At 42.8% G+C, this 19,002-nt stretch overlaps 1 protein-coding gene across 5 annotated transcripts in view; it reads right to left on the reverse strand.

The window, feature by feature from the left end:
- Positions 1-902: 902 nt before the first annotated feature.
- LOC119954076 (galactosylgalactosylxylosylprotein 3-beta-glucuronosyltransferase 1-like) overlaps positions 903-19,002 on the reverse strand; it is a 216,723-nt gene continuing 198,623 nt past the window's right edge. For all 5 annotated transcript variants that reach the window (XM_038778925.1, XM_038778926.1, XM_038778928.1 and 2 more), the window contains 2 exons: positions 4,886-4,980; positions 903-3,317 (listed from right to left, as the gene is read on the reverse strand). In XM_038778925.1, coding sequence (XP_038634853.1) covers positions 4,894-4,980 — 87 coding nt within the window. In that variant the 3' untranslated portion in view covers positions 903-3,317; positions 4,886-4,893. The remainder of the gene's footprint in view (positions 3,318-4,885; positions 4,981-19,002) is intronic.

A 19,002-nucleotide genomic window follows, 5' to 3' on the forward strand; every position in this document is an offset into this window, starting at 1 on the left:
ACAATTTTACATCATTGCAACTCTGCACTCCCAGTGGGCACCCTGAACAGGAAGAAGGGGTATTGGGTTAACATGTCATTCAAAAACCAACGCCTTCAACTGTGCAACGCCCCTTCAGTATTGCAATGAAGTGTCAGTCTAATTTAAGTGGAATACAGGAATGGAGCTTCAATTCACATGTTTCTAACACACAAGGTTGAAATTATCCCTTAAATGCACTTGCTAACTGCCCTATCAAACTGCCAACTGATCAAGCTGACGCTGTAAGATGTCTATAGTTTTTGAACGGCGGAAGGATTCACAAACACATGGAGCTGTGAGTTGGAACACGTTTAGATCGTAACTTATTCACTCTGCTAGTTGGTTTTGTGCTCAATCATGCTGTTGCAGATGGCGCACTGAGAATGGTTTACTTTGGATATCGGCTAGTTTCAGAGAAGTGTCTGTATTCATTTGAAGAAGTATTTAATGAGGAATCTTTTCTTTCTTATCTAGCTTTTACGTGGACATTCCATACCAAGTGCTGCAGTATTGCTGAGGCACGGTGAATTTCAGAAGTAACTGCCAAATTCATGTGGTTGGCTTCTCCATTATTTGGACTATGTTCCAACGCCAGCGTCAAAACAGTGGAGTTTCACATCAGAAAGGACACAACTCCCTAGCCCTGCAGGGGGCTAGCAGGGACCCGGCATAGATCTAACAGCTTTTGCTGCAGATACGGACCCCCACACTGCCGGGTCGGAGGCCGCGCCGTGCTCCATGGCAGACTCGGACCACGGACCTGGACCCGAAAAATAAACCCCCTGATCGGCCATGCACCCGTCCCTGTCCACCTGCACAAACATACTCCGGCTGCCTATAAGGCCCCCCCCCCCCCCCCCCCCCCCCCCCCACACCCCCGCCCTCCGATCGGCTCGCCCCCGGCCAGGGCAGCCGCGGACTGAGTCCGCAGCTGACGCGCGAGTATCCTGACCGGCTGGACCACATTACTTCCATGCCGCTGGGACTCCGGCCGGTCGGGAGTGGAGAATTGTGGAGCGGACCTCTGGCAATGGCCCCAGGTAGATCCTAGGCGGCGCGGCGTACTCCCCGAGTATGCCGCTTTTCGGGGCCCGCAGAATCGGGGAATCGGCGCCAATCCCGATTCCATGCGGGAAAATGGATTCTCTGCCCCCTTGCCAGCCGCAATTTTGGCGTCAGGGTACGGAGAATCCAGCCCTTGGTCACATAAGCAAACCACACGCAGGACTAAAATTGCACTCTGTGTAACTCCTAACAAGTTATCACAACAATATAGGATGGTAAAATCTCATACAAGAATATTAACATGTTTATTACTAATATGGTGTCCAGACATCTGAGGGACCTTATCTCATCATGTGACCACAATTCCTAATTTCATACAGAATCCGTTTTTCAGATTTCCATGCTCTTGAATCATGATTGAAGTTCAGAGCCTCACGAAAGTATTTAATGCAACCAAAGTTGCATTAATTTTGACCTTGGGCATTTGCTGCACTCCTCCTTACAGAGCACCTTTTGTATGGTTAAATTCACGAATATTGTTAGAACAAAAGCACACAAAGATGCTGCAGTACACCACCATCATTATCAATTCTGACATTCTAGGTCTTGCTCGGCCAAGTTCTGCTGAGCTAGGAAACATTGCTGATTGATAGGCCAACAGGTGTAATAGCATCGCGACCTGAAGTAAGATGAGTTGGAAAGTAAGTTGAATGAGATGTTCTCCACTCAATGTCCTGGGGAGGAAAGGGACTCAACTTTGAAATGACCACAACAAAATGTCGATGCAATTTGTGCTCAAGAAATTGAGAGAAACGGTGTTGGAGCATCTGGATCTTCACCCCACTCAAAAGTTAGAGAACAAAGGAAAAGCTATGAATATTAGAAACTGAAGATAAAAACAGCAATTGCTGCATTATCCAACAGGTCGATGAATGCCGCAGGAGAAATTAAGGGTTAACACTGCCTGTTCATTAGATCTGAACCAGTTCCAGAACTGGATCACGCTTCAAACTTTAACTTTTTCTCCCTGTTTCCGATTGCCTTTCTGTTTCCAGCATTTTTTAAAATTATTTTTAAAATCATAGTTTTGTGTCCCTCTCTGTGCAATGAATATACAGTAACCTCAGATCATGATCATATTGTACTGGAACAGTGACCTTTGCAATTCCTATATCACCCATCTTTCTACACATTCAGGAGATACTGACTAATGTCGAATCTGCTGAAATCTTTCCTTTGTGCACCTAGACCTACAATGGACTAGAAACAATAGCCATGTGTTCCATGATTTTCTTATTGAAATGACTGTTCACAATTAGCAGTAACGTGTGGCTATTTAACACTAGTTTGGTTTAATCAATAAATAGCCCTGCTCTGCTTGTTAATTTGTATCACATCCACCAAGTATGGCTTTCATCTATTGACATGGCACCTTTGCATTCCTTTTGAACATAGCCTTCCTTAATAACTCAGTTGCGTTGAAAAATAAATCACCCTTTTGCTAATTTGGCCCAGTGAGCTAAACTGGCAAGTTTGCTACAGGTAGCTCTCAAACTGCAGTGATAGTCCAAGAATGAATATGTACTAACTAGAACCAAGCTGAAGAGATAAAAAGCTTTGTTCACTCAGGGTGTGCCAACTGATTAATTGCCAAGTCTCAAAGGAGTCCTTGTAAAAAGGGGATGAAAGCTACAAGTTAACAGTGTGTTACACACTTCATGGTAATCAGTATCCATGTGGTCTAAGAGAATATGCACACATGTAAAGAATAAACAAATAGGTGCAGGCTCACGAGGTATGTAAACCAGAATATTCCATTCCATAGGTCTTCATTAGTAGAAAAGGTTCACTTATTACGGCTCAGTCTTCTGATCTGCTTCCCTGTATCTTGTAGGAAGCTTTTTAAGGTCATTATTTATTTCTGGTTTGGTATTCACACCGAGTGCATGCATCCTCTTTTACCCATGCAACAGAATACATTGCAGCGGAACCACCTTACTCACACATACAAGGGAACCTACCTTCTGCGATCGTACATCACAGAGCCTTGCTAAATGAAGCCAGAGAGCACACTCTTCATCAATTATTATTGTTCATTCCCCAGGAAACTCTTATGTGCTTTGTCCATTTAATTGTCTGGCGAAAATGGCCTGTTCTTGGTCCTGTCACCTTGGGTACATAATCTGAAATTTTTGCTTTTGCTAAAAATAAAACCACTACCATTTTATCCATTGTACGTGTGGTGAGAGAACGGAGCAATCAGCTTGTAGCCAGGTTTAAGGTCAGTCTGTCTGAAAGATAAGAAATGTCAGATGGGTTGAATGTAAGTGCTTGTGAACTTGCTTTAATTCTTCTGTGTAGTATGGTGATGTTTTTATCACAGTACATCCAAATGAACAAAAATGTTAAATTCCATTTTACTTTGAAAGAGGTACCACAAATAGAGAGTTGCTGTAACAGGACAACAAAAATTCATTTAGTGTCAGGCAGAATGGCCTCCATCTGTGGTGTAATAATTCTGTGATCCTGGATGAGATTCTTCCAAAATGGAACAAATTCCCCTGACGAACATGTTTAGCCTCAGATTTCCCGGCGCTCACAGTGCCAAGAAACATATGGCTATTCAACGCACATTGAGTAAGGGGCCTGAATGGGGAGCCAAGGCCGCACATAGCCCCGTTTTGTACAGTGGGGAGCTCTTCTCGCCGGGACTCCCCAGTGAAAATGCCGTCCCGATCTCCGAGGCCCACAAAACTATCCTTGACACCGCCCCCGCTCAAAAGCACGATGGGAGTGCAGAATGGCGCTTACCCAAGGTCTCTGAGGCAAAGGCATTGAAACCCACAGCCTCACTTTAATATGTAGATTTGCCAAAAAGCGATCCTAAGCTTTCCTCAATAGACAACCCCTTCATCTGACTGCCTTGTGGGCAGTCTCAAAACTGTCTCCAATGCAAATATATCCCTCTTCCAGTCAGGAGATGCAAAGTGTATGCAGTACTCCAGTTGCAGTTGCACCGATTGTACAATTGTAGCGAGACTTCCCTATTTTAATAATCTATCCCGTGCAATAAAAACTAAGTAAGAAGTCTTACAACACCAGGTTAAAGTCCAACATGTTTGTTTCAAACACTAGCTTTTGGAGTACTGCTCCTGCTCCAAACATGTTGGACTTTAACCTGGTGTTGTAAGACTTCTGACTGTGCTCACCCCAGTCCAACGCCGGCATCTCCACATCAATAAAAACTAACATTTCATTTGTCTTCCTAATTACTTGCTGCACCCAACATTTTATGATTCATGTACACGGACCCCCTCTGTACCGCAGAATTCTGCAGTCTCTTGCCATTAAAGTATCCTTCCTGCCAAGTGGGCAGCTTCACATTTTTCCACAATATACTCCATCTGCTAAATTTTTGTCCACTCGCTTAACCTGTCCACATCCATATCTTTGTATCATCCAGAAATTTGGAAATGAGGAAATAGACTCCACAGAAATGTGAATGCCTCTTTAAGTATCCCTTTAGACCTTGGTCTTAAGGAGAAAAATCCCAGCTTCTCCAACCTCTGGATGTATCTGAATCCCATTGTTCCTGGTAAACCTCTTCTGCATCCTGTTCCGCCCCTTGCAATTAAAGTCAGTTACCCGAGAAATTGCACAATTTATCAGCTGAGCGCAAGCCAGTGATTTTAAACGTCTGGCATGGCTCCCTTGCTTTTGCAGTTAATATCCCCATTTACAAATCCAACAATTTCCTCCACTTTTTTTCAAACCGGCCACACCAACTTGCCCTACCTCCATCAAGGATTTGTAAATGTACACACACTCCCCAGGTCCCTTTGACTTTCTTCTTATTTACCTGTGCGTTTATATTTCCAGGTTCGGATCTGTGAAGCCATTTTTGCCTTCATTCACCAGCACAGGTTTCTCAGTCCGTGTGTGCCAGACTAGTATCTGTGGAAAAGAAAAGATGAAAGTAAGAATACCAGAATAACGTAACACCCCATAGAAATTCTAGCTTCAAAGCACTCAGTTTGATACCTATTCCTATTCTAAACAATGAAGGACCATTGAGGTGTGCCAAGATTACAGGCACTTCTCTCTGACACGATGTGCAAGTTTTCCTGGGCATTAGGGATCCATGGAAAATGAAATTTCATTTGTATTTTCGAAAAAAAACCCAAAGGGAATAGAGTCATAAAATTGGACTCTGCTAGTCTCTGTGGTGGCTGTTCTGAATGAGCTGTCCAATTAGTCTCACTTCCCTACTCTTTTCCCATAGCCCTGACAATTTCTCCTTTTCAAGTATATACCTAATTCCCTTTTGGAAGTTATTATTGAAGATGCTTCCACAACCCCTTCAGGCAATGCATTCTAGAGCATAACAACTCGCTGCATAATTTATTTGTTGCCTTTTTTTTCCCCTCTGGAATTTTACCCCAATTAAGTCTGTGTCTGCTTGTTATCAGTCTTATGATGTCTTAATAGCATGTAAATTGTGCAATAATCTGGCGTCATTAGGACCGGCACACTATTTAGTGAAATCAAATAAGGTCAATTACTTTCCAAAATGTTATCAATGGGTTCGTACAGTGACCTGCTGTACTAAAATGTTATGCTACATAATAGTAGGCTCTTGGTTCATGTACATGACTGGACCATCAAAGGAGTTATCATGATATTGACCAGACCTATATCCTTGCAGGGATAGAAATTCAAATCCAAGCAATCCTTATGATCCACTAGCAATTGTTATCAGAAGGTCACATACAGAGGCCTATATGAGATTATTAACCTCTCCGCTCAGCTGAGAAAAATCAATTTTTGTTTTGAACAGATTTCAGCAATCTTTCTAATTCAATTAAGTCTAATGAAGGCATGTCATCTTCATAACTTTTAAGTATGAACTATGCTCACATGGAAACTCCTGGAACTGTCTTTTATTTGTTTAAAATGGACAATAATTAATTATTAAGACGGCTGCTGCAAATCATGTGACTTTTGACATTTGGAATGCAGAGAGTATCACGTCTCCGTTGAATACATTTTTTTTTCAATTTTAGAGTACCCAATTAATTTTTTTCCAATTAAGGGGCAATTTAGCATGGCCAATACCAGGCACATCTTTGGGTTGTGGGGGTGAAACCCAAGCAAACGCGGGAAGAATATGCAAACTCCACACGGACAGTGACCCAGAGCCGGGATCGAACCGGGTATGTCGGCGCCGTGAGGCAGCAGTGCTACCCACTGCGCCACCGTGCTGCACCGTCTCCGGTGAATACCTAATTAAATATGAATATGGGCAAGGTACCTCACAGCCATCTGTGCTATTCACACATTGTTTAAGGATGGGCCAACACCAAAAGACAGTGGATTTTCCAGACTTGTCTGTCTCCATGTTTCACTGGCCAAAAAAGATCAAAACTCAATGACCGCTATCAACGTCCCATTGTATTGCAATGGCCTATCCCATCCAAAACAGAGGACAAAGCAAAAGGTTCACAGCAAGGTGTGAAGTGGGCCCCAGAGGTGTTAAGTCACCATGTGATCAAATATGGTTTCAGGTTATCACCCATATCACCCCAGTATCCAGCAAATCCTTCAGAACTATTAGTCATCAGCCAGTCTGAGAGCCAGGCTCTGTAACTCACTGCAAGCCATCAATCAGCCAAAGTATTATACCTTGTTCCAGTTTCAGGTTCACCTGAGAACCAACATCCGAGATATTCAAGTACAAATAAACGTCACTACAGTACCTGCTGTGAAGCCTTCGCTTTACCCTCACTTCAACTTGAAAGCATTAAATTAATTCAAACAACGACGGGCCTTCCACATGAGACACTAAATCAAAGACTGAAGGAACTGTAATTTATGAAAGTGCACTATTTGGTATGTGTGTGTGTGTGTGTGGCAAAATTTGTAACATTGCGCTAATTCAGGCAAAGTATATTTTAAAATTACTCCAGTGATATGAAAAGACACACCACTTTCCAATGGGGCAGGATTTTGCCATAATCGGCGGGGCGGGCAACTCCAGCGGGAAGAAGTGGCGTGAACCACTCCGCGTCGGGCTGCCCCAAAGGTGCGGAATCCTCTGCACCTTCAGGGGCTAGGCCTGCCCCGGAGTGGTTTGCGCCCCGCCAGCCGGCGGGAAAGGGGCTTGGCGCCACGCCAACCGGTGCCGAAGGACCTTCGCCAGCTGGCGCGATTTGGCACATGCACGGGAGCGCCAGTGTGTGCTGGCGTAATCCCCACGCATGCGCAGAGGGCTTCGTTTTCGCACCGGCAATGGCGGACTGCTACAGCCGCCAGTGCGAACACCCGATCGTGGGCCAGGCCACCCTGGGGGCACATCCCGGGGACAGATCCCCCTGCGCTGCCCCAAGAACCCCGGAGGCCGCCAGGTCCCGCCGGTAAGGACCTACTCCAATTTACGCCGGCGAGACTGGCAAAAAACGGGCGGGAGTTCGGCCCATCGTGGGCTGGAGAATTCGGACAGCCCTGGGGCCCATTGAGTCGTGCCAGTCCCCACCATTCTCCGAGTCGGGCGGCGCGATTCACGCTGACCCCCGGCGATTCTCCGACCCGGCGGAGGGTCGAAGAATCCCGCCCCATCAAGTCCGTGATAAAGGGAATAACTTTATTTGTGAAACGTCATGCAGGAACATTCTTCAGCTCTTTAGCCTCTGCTGTATGAAAAGCATACATAGAATCTATGGGTTCTGCAGTTTCCTGTCTGCAATCACCTTGTTCAAATAATTGATTAAATTAATTGTTAGATACTGATTGTTAAAGGATTGTGTCCAAGATACATATTCCGGAGATTACACGCCTGTTATATCCATAGCTTTCCTTGAAAGCCTCTACAAGTGGTGGTCACCACAGCACATCAACTGTTTTTAACAAAGGAATCAAATTGTTATCTAAACTGATCATCAATGGTACTTTTTCGGCATAGACTCTTTTTTGTGGAGGCAATTCTTGTTCTGGTGGTTTTCTGTTCCCAGTTGCTTCCTCATGTCTTGATCTTTAATGCTGCCCTGGGTGATTATGGAATAGAAACTTGCAGTGTTCCTCAGTTCATTTGAAGCATTTAGCAAATGGTGGGCAGCAAAGGTTAATTATCTGCAATGACAAAACTATCCGGTCTTTTGAAATAAACTTTAAACTGCGACCTTATCTGCTTGCTTGAGTGGATGTAAAAGATCTCCTGACAATATTTTGAAGAAAAGGAGGGACGTTATCTCCTGGCCAATATTTACCCATCAATCAATATCTCAAAAACAGATTATTTGGCCATGGACACTTGCTGACTGATGGAATTTGCTGTGGGCAAATTGGCTGCCACTTTCCTACTTTACAACAATGACTATCGGCTGAACTTTTATGGAGTCTGGGAGACTTTGTGGCCTTTTAGAGATGATGGGCAGAATTTGATCATATTTTGTCTGAGTGTTAATATTGCCATATTGTTTGACACTTAGTCAAAGTAACTCCTAGAGGTGAGTCCCACTGCTAGGGTAGGGTGCAATATCAAGTTACTGCCCAGGTATAACCCCCCCCCCCCCGGGCTGTACCTACATGTGTGCTTTTGGCAGGCTCTTTCGGTCCAGACCTGTTGTAAACCTTGCCAACAGGATGTCCTTGCATGGAAGACATGGAAGACTAATACAGCAGGGTAGCCTGCCTACCAATGAGATGTAAATCTATGATAACTGTTCATGGCACGAACCCCATTAGGCCATTGGCGGGGACAATCTGAGTGGGAAGTCCCCCTGGCGTAAAAGCTGTTTGGGGACTCCCGTTGGATTCTCTGCTTTCACCGGCTTTTCCGTCTGCCAAAAATAGGAACAGAGAATCCCAGTCAATGGGTGGCACTTGATTCTGGGATCCCCAGCCTGATTCCAGGCACCTGCACTTTTCGTCAGTTGGGATAAGGTGCAGGCTGGAATGGGTTGTAAGTCTGCACCCTTAACTCGGGACCTGGTTGACTCTGCGATCATCATCTCCTAGCCCCCAGCAATTTTAGTGGAGTAGGGCCAGATTTTTAGGGTGTCAGGGTTCATAGCTCCTCCAAGGTATCATGAACCGTAGTCTTGATGAAGGAACCTTTTGAAAGGCAAGTTTAGAAGGTCTCACCACTACCTCCCACACCAACTATGCCCTCCCACTCAGCCCAATGGCTCCTCATGTGCTCCATGTCAACCTATCTGCTACACCAATTGCCCTTCATATATTCCATGCCAACCTGTGCCTTTCCACCTATCTCCAATATGCCCCATACCATCCATGCAACCCTACACCACCCATAATGGTTTCTCATGTCCCCATACCAACCTATGGCATTCCCATGCCCATTCAATGTAAACACTTTGTGAAGAACCAATAAAGCCTATAGTAACAATGGCATGTGTGGAAAAGCTTATAAACAATCACTCATTCATAAATTTCTTTAAAAAACACTTTTTGCTATGGCCCTATAAAAGTGTAAATCATTATACACTTAGAATAACGGAAGCAGAAACTATGAGCATTTGACACCTCTATCAGAATCACACATTCGCAGAATAATACAGTGCAGAAGAGGCCCTTTAGCCCACTGAGTCTGCACTGACCGACCTACCTAATTCTATTTGCCAGCACATTGCCCACAGCCTTGAATGTTATGATGCGCCAACCCAGGTAATTTTTAAAGGATGTGAGGCAACCCGTCTCTACCACCTTCCCAGCCAATGCATTCCAGACCATCACCACCCTCTGGGTTAAAAGGTTTTTCCTCAAGTCCCCCTTAAACGTCCTGCCCCTCACCTTGAACTTCATGACCCCTTATAACTGACGCTTCAACTAAGAGGAACAACTGCTCCCTATCCACCCTGTCCATGTCCCTCATAATCCTGTACATCTCAATCAGATTGTCCTTCAGTTTTCTCTGCTCCAGCAGAAACAACCCAAGCCTATCCAACCTCTCATCATAACTTAAATGTTCCATCCCAGGCAACATCCTGGTCAATCACCTCTGCACCACTCCAGTGCAATCACATCCTTCCTATTATGTGGCAACCAGAATTGCACACAACTGTGGCCTCACCAAGGTTCTATACAACTCCAACATGACTTTCCTGCTTTTGTAATCTATGCCTCGATTGATAAAGGCAAGTGTCCCTTATGCCTTTTCACCACCCTATTAACTTGTCCTTCTGCCTTCAGAGATCTATGGTCACATACTCCAAGGTCCATTTGTTCCTCAGAACTTCCCAGTATGTTTAAATAAAAATACATTTGATGAAATAAGCCTAAGAGGAAGAAACTGTCAATAAAGTAATGTTTCCCCTTGGGCCCAACTGTTTCAACAACATAATGAATATCTGGGCCTGCAACCAAGTCTCATACTTGACTGAGAGCCCAGACATCCATTATTCTGTTGAAACAGCTCGGTGAATGGACATCAGAATGCCATAGGTTAGCATGGAGAGTATTAGGTGCCTTAGGGTGGATGGGGATAGATTGGCATGGTGGGTAAGAGGAGGCATTGGGGGTGGGTAGAGAGGCATAGGTTGGCAGGATGGAGCATGTGTGGGCAGGCATGAGGTGGGAGTGAAGGGTTGTAATAGGTGAGGGCTAGCGGGCCTAATATGAAATAAAACAAATGGGACGAATACCCAGATCACCAAAATGGGCTTTTTAAAGAGAGAAAAAGTGAGAAATGCCATAACTGTTTATCTCATGAGAAGTTCTCCTGTGTCTGCGTGGGTTTCCTCCGGATGCTCCGGCTTCCTCCCACAGTCCAAAGATGTGCAGGTTAGGTGGATTGGCCATGATAAATTGCCCTTAGTGTCCAAAAAGGTGAGGTGGGGTTGCTGGGTTACGGGGATAGGGTGGAGGTGTGGGCTTAAGTAGGGTACTCTTTCCAAGAGCCGATGCAGACTCGACAGGCCGAATGGCCTCCTTCTGCGCTGTAAATTCTACGATTCTATGAAATGTTAACTGAAAACATGGTGGATCAAAGAGGAAGAAGAAAAGCAAGTTGGCAATTTGTTGGGAATGCTTCATCAGAACAATTTGAGTAAATGAGCCCCTCCAAAGGCTATCTTTCCCTTTCCTGAGGTGATTATATTCATATTTTTCTGTCACTGAAAATGAATTTCATTAGGAAAATAAATTAAATATTAAGCACCGCAACAGATTAAAAGAAAACCTGAAATGTAATATTATAAAAAGGGTACTGTTAAATTTCTTTGTTGCCACAATGAGAAAAGGTATGGAGGTGCTCACACTCTGGATTCTTGTAAAACACAATCAGAGGTTTATTAAGGGTGTTGCTCGGTACAATCAAAATGGAGATCTGCCCAAAGCCCGCACAAACTCTCTGCTGATGTCACTACACATCACGTGATACAGACCAGCAAGAATGTATTCCCAGATACATAACATCCCTTCCCCTTTACTTCACGAGTGCAACGACAACAATTAACATTTATACAACAGATTCCCTGATGTGTTATTTGTATACATATATACAATTCAACAAGACAGTCTCTGTGGTGGGTGCCTATTCCTTTTTGGTAGAATTTGGTATTCTTTAACTCAGCTACTTGTGGCCTCTGAAATGTCTTCATTCCATTCTGTAGATGGTACCTCTTAAATAGCCACTTCAGTATCTGGCACTATAGGCACTGAAAAGTCCTCAGAAACAGAATATGAACTCATCACTGTCTCTGGTCTCTGTTCAATAGTATAGTTCTCCACATCTTCTAAAGATAGAACCTATTAGAGGTTTCTGCAAACTCACTTCATACAGTAAGTAACTGATCAGCATGACATTGCTAAACTCTTTCATTGCCCATCTGCATGGTGTATGATATTGGACCTGTCTTCACTAGGAACAAAAGTGGTATCCATTTCCGTTAGTGGTGTAATTCCTAGCTAACACTCTCTCTCCCTGGTTGAATACTCATATTTTAGTGATTTTCTCCCTCTTAGCAATTTGTTTTTGTGGGTGCTGTTTGACTATCTCTGAAGTATCAGCTGGAGATAACAAATCAAAACTGTGTTTGTAGTTTCTTCTTGAACAACAACTTGCTGGTGAACTTTGCGTGGTAGCATGTATAGTGGACCATAAGACATAAGAGCAGAATTAGGCCACTCAGCCCATCAAGTCTGCTCCGCCATTCGTTGAGATCATGGCTGATCTGATAATCCTCAACTCCACTTTCCTGCCTTATCCCCATAACCCTTGATTCTCCTGCTGATTAAAAATCTGTCAATATCAGCCTTGAACATACTTAATGACCCAGCCGCTGCAGCTCTCTGCGGAAAGGAATTCCACAGATTTACTACCCACTGAGAGAAGATATTTCTCCTCATTGCTGTTTTAAATTAATTACCCCTTACTCTGAGATTATGGCCTCTGGCCCTAGACTCTCCCACAAGAGGAAACATCCTCTCAGCATTTACCATATCAAGCCCCCTGAGAATCCTATATGTCTCAATAAGGTCACCTCTCATTCTTCTAAGGTCCAATGAGTATAGGCCCAATCTACTCAACCTCCCCTCATAAGAAAATCCCCCCATACCATGGATCAACCTCGTGTATCTTGTTTGGATAACCTCCAATGCCATTATATGTTTCCTTAGATAAGGGGACAAAAACTGTTTACAGTATCAAGGTGTGGTCAAACAAGAGCCTTGTATAGTTTTAGCAGGACTTCCCTATTTTTATGCTCAATTCCCTTTGAAATGAAGGCCAACATTCCATTTGCCTTCCCAATTATCTATTGAACTTACATGTTTGCTCTTTGTGATTAATGCATGACTCCCAAATGCTGCAGTTTTATGCAGCCTTTCTCCATTTCAATAATATTCAGCTCCTTTATTATTCCTACCAAAGTGCTTAACTTCACATTTTCCTACATTATATTCCATCTGCCAAGTTTTTACCCAATAACCTAACCTGTCCATATCCCTCTGTAGACTCTTTGTGTTATCCTCACCACTTGCCTTCCCAGCTATTTTTGTGTCATCCACAAACTTGACAAGAGTGTATTCACTTCCCTCATCCAAGTCATTGATAGACATTGTCAATAAATGTGGCCCCAGCAGAGATTCCTGTGGTACTCCACTCATTACAAGTTGCCATCCTGAATAAGCTTCTCCTATCCCAACTCTCTGTCTTCTATTAGTTAGCCAGTCCTCTATCCATGCTAATATACTACCCCAACACCATAGGCTCTTATCTTATTAAGTAGCCTTTTGTGTGGTACCTTATCGAACACATTTTGAAATCCAAGTACATTACATCTATTGGTCCCCCTTCATCTATCCTGCTTGTTACCACCTCAAAGAGTTCTAATAAATTTGTTAGTCATGATTTCCCCTTCATGAAGCCATGCTGACTCTGCTTGGTTATATTATGCATTTGTAAATGCTCTGTTATTTCAATCTTTATAATGGACTGCAACATTTTCCCAATCACAGAAGTTAAGCTAAATGGCCTACAGCTACTTGCTTTTTGTCTCATTCATTTTCTGAATAAAGATAAGATATTAAAAATTTGTTTACTCTTCTTGATAATGTCCCTTGGTCATTTGATGCTTTACTAGAATACTTTAAAGATTGCACAAAACATTTGGCCAATCCATTTGTTGCTGGATGACATGGAGCTGATTTGATATGGTGTATACTGTTCCCTTTCACGTAGTTCACAAATGTTTTTCAAGTAAACTGTGTACCATTATCACTGACAATCTGCTCTGGTGTTCCAAACCTTGCGAATATTTCATCTAGTTTATCAATGTCCTGCTTAGTCGTTGTTGACTTCATTATCATGACTTCTGGCCATTTCAAGTGTGCGTACGCAATCACTAAGAACATGTGACTCTTCAGGGAACCCGCATGATTGATGGGTATTCTCTACCATGGCTGAGTCAGCCATTCCCATGGATGTCATTGTTGTAATCGTGAAGCTTTCCTTTGAGCCGGTTTAGCTCAGTTGGCTGGAGAGCTGGTTTGTGGTGCAGAGTGAGGCCAACAGTGCCGGTTCAATCCCCGTATTGCCAGAGGTTATTCATGAAGGCCCCGCCCTCTCTACATTTTAAGGGGCTGGTTTAGCACAGGGCTAAATCGCTGGCTTTGAAAGCAGACCAAGGCAGGCCAACAGCACGGTTCAATTCCTGTACCAGCCTCCCCGAACAGGCGCCGGAAAGTGGTGACTAGGGGCTTTTCACAGTAACTTCATTTGAAGCCTACTTGTGACAATAAGCGATTTTCAGTTCATTCATTTTCATTTTTCTTAGTTTTGCACAAGATTGGCATTGCCCAACTTTCTCTTCAATTTGAGTGTCTATAACCAGCCAGTAAAAATAATTAGGTGTAATTCCTTCATCCTTACCACACCAGGATGTCCCTTATGCAGTTAGTTGGTCAAGGACTCTACTATCAATTGCACAGATTCCCCATAATAGAACTCGATTCTGTACCATCAGCTAAAGTTTTCATGTGATGTAGGATGATTTTTCTCATGAATGTCTGACAGAGTTCCTTTTTTGACCACGTCTATCACTTTCTCCATTACTGGATCGGTTCTTCTATATCTTTGAACTTGAGAAGAAGTCGCAGGTACACTATCCACGAGGGGAAATACAAAATATTGCCAAAATGTTCTTCTGGGTCAAGCCTGGCTTATAACCGCAATCGTGATGAAGCATCATCATTGGCATGCTGCTCGGACATGCGATACTGGATATCGTAAGTGTGTGCCGACAACATCAATGGCCATCATTGCAATCTACTAGCTTCCAAAGAAGATATACCTTTATCTGGCCCAAAGATTGGCCTTAAGGGTTGATAATCCGTCAAAAGGGTAAAATGATGCCCATAAAGGTAATGGTGGAACCTTCTTACACTGGAACCGATGCTTAAAGCGTTTTCTAGCTGAGGATAATTTAGTCCTGAGCTAGTAAGGGTGCATGAATCAAATGTTATTGGTTATTCCTCTCCTGAAGACCTAATGTGTGAGACAACTGTACCTACACCATAGGGCGAGGCATCGCAGGCTAATTGCAAATTCATCTTTGGATTATAGTGAACCAACAGCTCTGAATTCTGCAAAACGTCTTTTACTTCATTGCATGCATTTTCCCATTCTTCTGACCAATTCCATGCGTGTTTGACACATGGCAACACGTTTAAAGGCTTCAATCTGTTGCTAAGTGTGGCACAAATTTACCATAATAATTTAGCAATCCTAAAAACGACCTTAATTGTGTCACATTTTGAGGGCATGGTGCTTCTAAGATTGCTGAAATTTGCTTTGGCTTTGTCCCGAAAGACTTGCTGTAAGGTAATTTGGACATTCTGAATTCTCCCTCCGTGGCTTTTCACAGTAACTTCATTGCAGTGTTAATGTAAGCCTACTTGTGACAATAAACATTATATTTCTAAACCGTGTTTGTCAATAATATGACCAAGGAAACTTATAGATGATTTGAAAAAGTCACACTTTTCTTTTTTAATGCTCAAGTTGTGGCTCTGTAACGACTTCAGGGGAGATTCCAGATTCGTCAAGTGTTCCTGTTCACTTGAACCGATGATGAGTATGTCATCTAAGTAACATTGCACTCCATTCAATCCACTTAGAATGTGATCCATGGATCTTTGACAAAGAGCAGCTGCAGATGTTATTCCAAAAGGAAGTCCTGTGCACTGAAACAAATCTTTGTGCATCATGATGGTGAGTAGTGACTGATTTGGCAGCCACATTCATCTGCAGATATGCCTGTGAAAGATCAATTTTACACAATTTCTGTACTCCAGAAAGTCCAGTAAATAAGTCTTCAATCAACGGCAGTGGGTGATGACCTACCCACAAAACTGTGTTCATAGTAGATTTTAAATCTTTACAAATTCTCAGTAAGCTATCCTGTTTTCATACAGGAATGATTGGTGTCGCTCAATCGCTTGTAGCAGCAGGTTTGATGACTCCTGTCCTCACAAATCTGCCTAGTTCTTTGTCAACTTTAGGCTTGATGGCGTATGATACAGTTCTAGCTTTGGGACATTTGGGTGTGCTGTTTGATTTGATTTTTAGGTGTAGCTCAAGTCCAGTCACAGAGTATAGTGTATCTTTGAACACCTCAGTGCAATCAAGATGGTGATCTGCTTAAAGCCCATGCAGACACATTGCCGATTTCACTACACATCACGTGACACAGAACCAGCCAAAATGTATTCCTAGATACATGACAAGTATTACAGAAACAATGCTGATTTTACAATGTGCTACTGCCAATAGTCTAAGTAGGAGGTTGGTTAGCTCAGTTGGTTGGATGGCTGGTTCATGATGCAGAGCGATGCCAACAGCACGCGTTCAATTCCCGTACCTGCTGAGGTTACCCTGAACATCCCACCTCCTCAACCTTGTCCCTCGCCTGAGGTGTGGAAACCGTCAGGTTAAATCACCACCAGTTAGCTCTATCTTTCAAAGGGAGAGCAGCCTACGGTTATCTGGGACTATGGTAACTTTCATTGCAGACTAAGATACATGGCTATGTATTCACTAGGGACATATAGAGTAATCTTTTCTTCCTCGTAGTGCATCTGCCATCAGAATCTGAGCATTTCTGCTCTGACAAATCATTGTGTGAGGTAAAAGAATGCTCCCAGATTCCTGAATCCAGAATCTGGCTGCTTTGAGGGCTAAGCTTAGCATTGGAAGAAAAGTGACACAAATGTTTGAAGAAATTGTTTCAGTAAAAAATTGAGCATGGAAGAGGTAATGTTTGATAGGAAAGAGATGTTGATTATACTGAGGCCTTGTTGCTGTGATTTATATTGTGCATTTAATACTTTAAAGTGGCAGCATGCATCACTGTAATGTTTTGTTAGACAGTAGAGTATAGATCTGAACTGTAAAAAATTGAATTTTGCCACACAGTGTTTTGCATAGATCTTTAAAATAGATTACTTATTTTTCGCAGTTCATCTTTCTCCAAAGCCACCATTATCTCATTTTTTCTTTCCTCAGTGATTTTGTTTTCTATTTATGCATTGAGAATTGAGAGGTGAGCTGGAATTAAACCAACCGGAGAAGGGCAGCCTTCTGACTGAATTGACCATGTAGGGAGCTATAAAAGTGAATGTTCATCCGATGGTGGAATGTTGGATTTTCTGCATGGGGCATCATGGAATCACGATACAGTATTTCCTTTTTTCTGCTATCCTTTTTCAATCAGTTTTCTGAGGATAATAATTTTGTGCTGGATCACTCTACGAACAGCTCACCTTCGCCCAAAATGCCTTTTTTCATCTGCAAACCTCACCCAATGTGCAAAGTGCACTTCTATCAATTTGTGTCAGCAATTAGGAATGGAAATCTGACCCAACCTCCCTGTTCCTCAATATTACAAAGTTACAGGTGGGGCCCGCATGATGGCGGCGAAAACCCAGGTTTTATCCAGGCCCCGGGTCACTGTCCATGTGGAATATGCACGTTTTCCCCGTGTCTGTGTGGATCTCACCCCCACAACCCAAAGATGTGCTGGGTTGATGGATTGGCTAAATTGTCCCTTAATTGGAAATTTAGAAATAAATAAATAATAAAGTTACAGGTGAGATCAGCTAACACAATGCTGGCATACGACCGACCTTCTCTGCATACTCAGTTACTTGTTGCCTTGATCAGAAAAAATGTTTCAAATATTTTCAGAGGTAACTCATTGATATCATAGCCCTCGGTTGCATATGAATGCCATTCTGCCACTTTGAATGCTCACAAATATGGACTGATGTTTCTCTTTCAGACCATAGTTCTGCATATGTAGACAACCTTCTACTAATGTATTAAAACTCTGAAGCAAGGTGTCTGAAGTGGAACATCTTGAATTCTGAAGGATAACCTTCAAATTGGATGTTGGAAATCATGACGTTAATGTGCTTGTTATGCTACACCTCCACATGAAACAAAATGTTGCCACTCTCGGTGGATCATGTGGTTTTGGGGTACCACCATTTGTATCACATGGATCTCAGTTGTGATATACATCACACAAATACTGTCCTTTCCCATCTTGTTCTGCACAATGGACCTTGACCATTCACTTGGAATTTATTCATACTGAGGGACTTTTCACACTGGCCCAGCAGAAAGCTTGAAACATGACTTATTGAGCTGACGTAGGAGTGGGATAACATCAGTAATTGAATCTTTTCTGCTTTGAAGGTCTTTGCTATCGTCTCAGTTGTCGCGCCAGGTGCCATTTTTCACCACTGTTTAGTGCCTGAGGTGTTGCCCTTCCTGTTAGACTGTTTGTTCTGCCCAACAATAACCCGCTGCAAGTTTAATGGCCTCCTCATAGATACAAACAAATACAAATAACATTTAGGGTAGATTGTGGTCTAGTAAGAAATAAATATCACTCTGAAGACAATCTCAGTAAGCCATGTAAAAGGAAAAATAAACACTTCGACAGAGCAGGATATAAGCTGAAAGGAAATCATTGCAGGAAAACAAATCTAATTAGCTTTTAGTTTGACTTGACAGCAGCCACTTAGGGCAGCAATAAGGGTTTTTCAATAAATACAATGGAATGGTGAAGGGAATAAACCTTTCAATTTACTACAGAACTTTAAAGCACCCCAGAGTTTGGCTGCAATCATCTCTTTAGTTTCAGGAACATGATGGAACAATTGATAGGTTTTCTAGTGATTGATTTAAAAACACAAATTTTTCTGTCGTGTTTTTTGAAAAAAACATTTCCCTTTTATCCCAACAAGTCGCCTCTTGCAAAGTGCTTGGAGGCTATCATGTCAAAATTGACGTGAGGTCCTTTTCATTCACCTCACAAACTGCTGTAGCATGTCTGCATCATTAAAAGATGACATTACCCTGTTATTGTTGAACAAAATAGACATGCCGTCAATGCTTTTCATCTTCATGAGGACAGAGACAAGAATGCCAGATTTCAAAGGGAGCAACAATTT

This window comes from Scyliorhinus canicula, chromosome 19 (assembly GCF_902713615.1).
Source record: "Scyliorhinus canicula chromosome 19, sScyCan1.1, whole genome shotgun sequence".
NCBI classification, from domain to species: domain Eukaryota; kingdom Metazoa; phylum Chordata; class Chondrichthyes; order Carcharhiniformes; family Scyliorhinidae; genus Scyliorhinus; species Scyliorhinus canicula.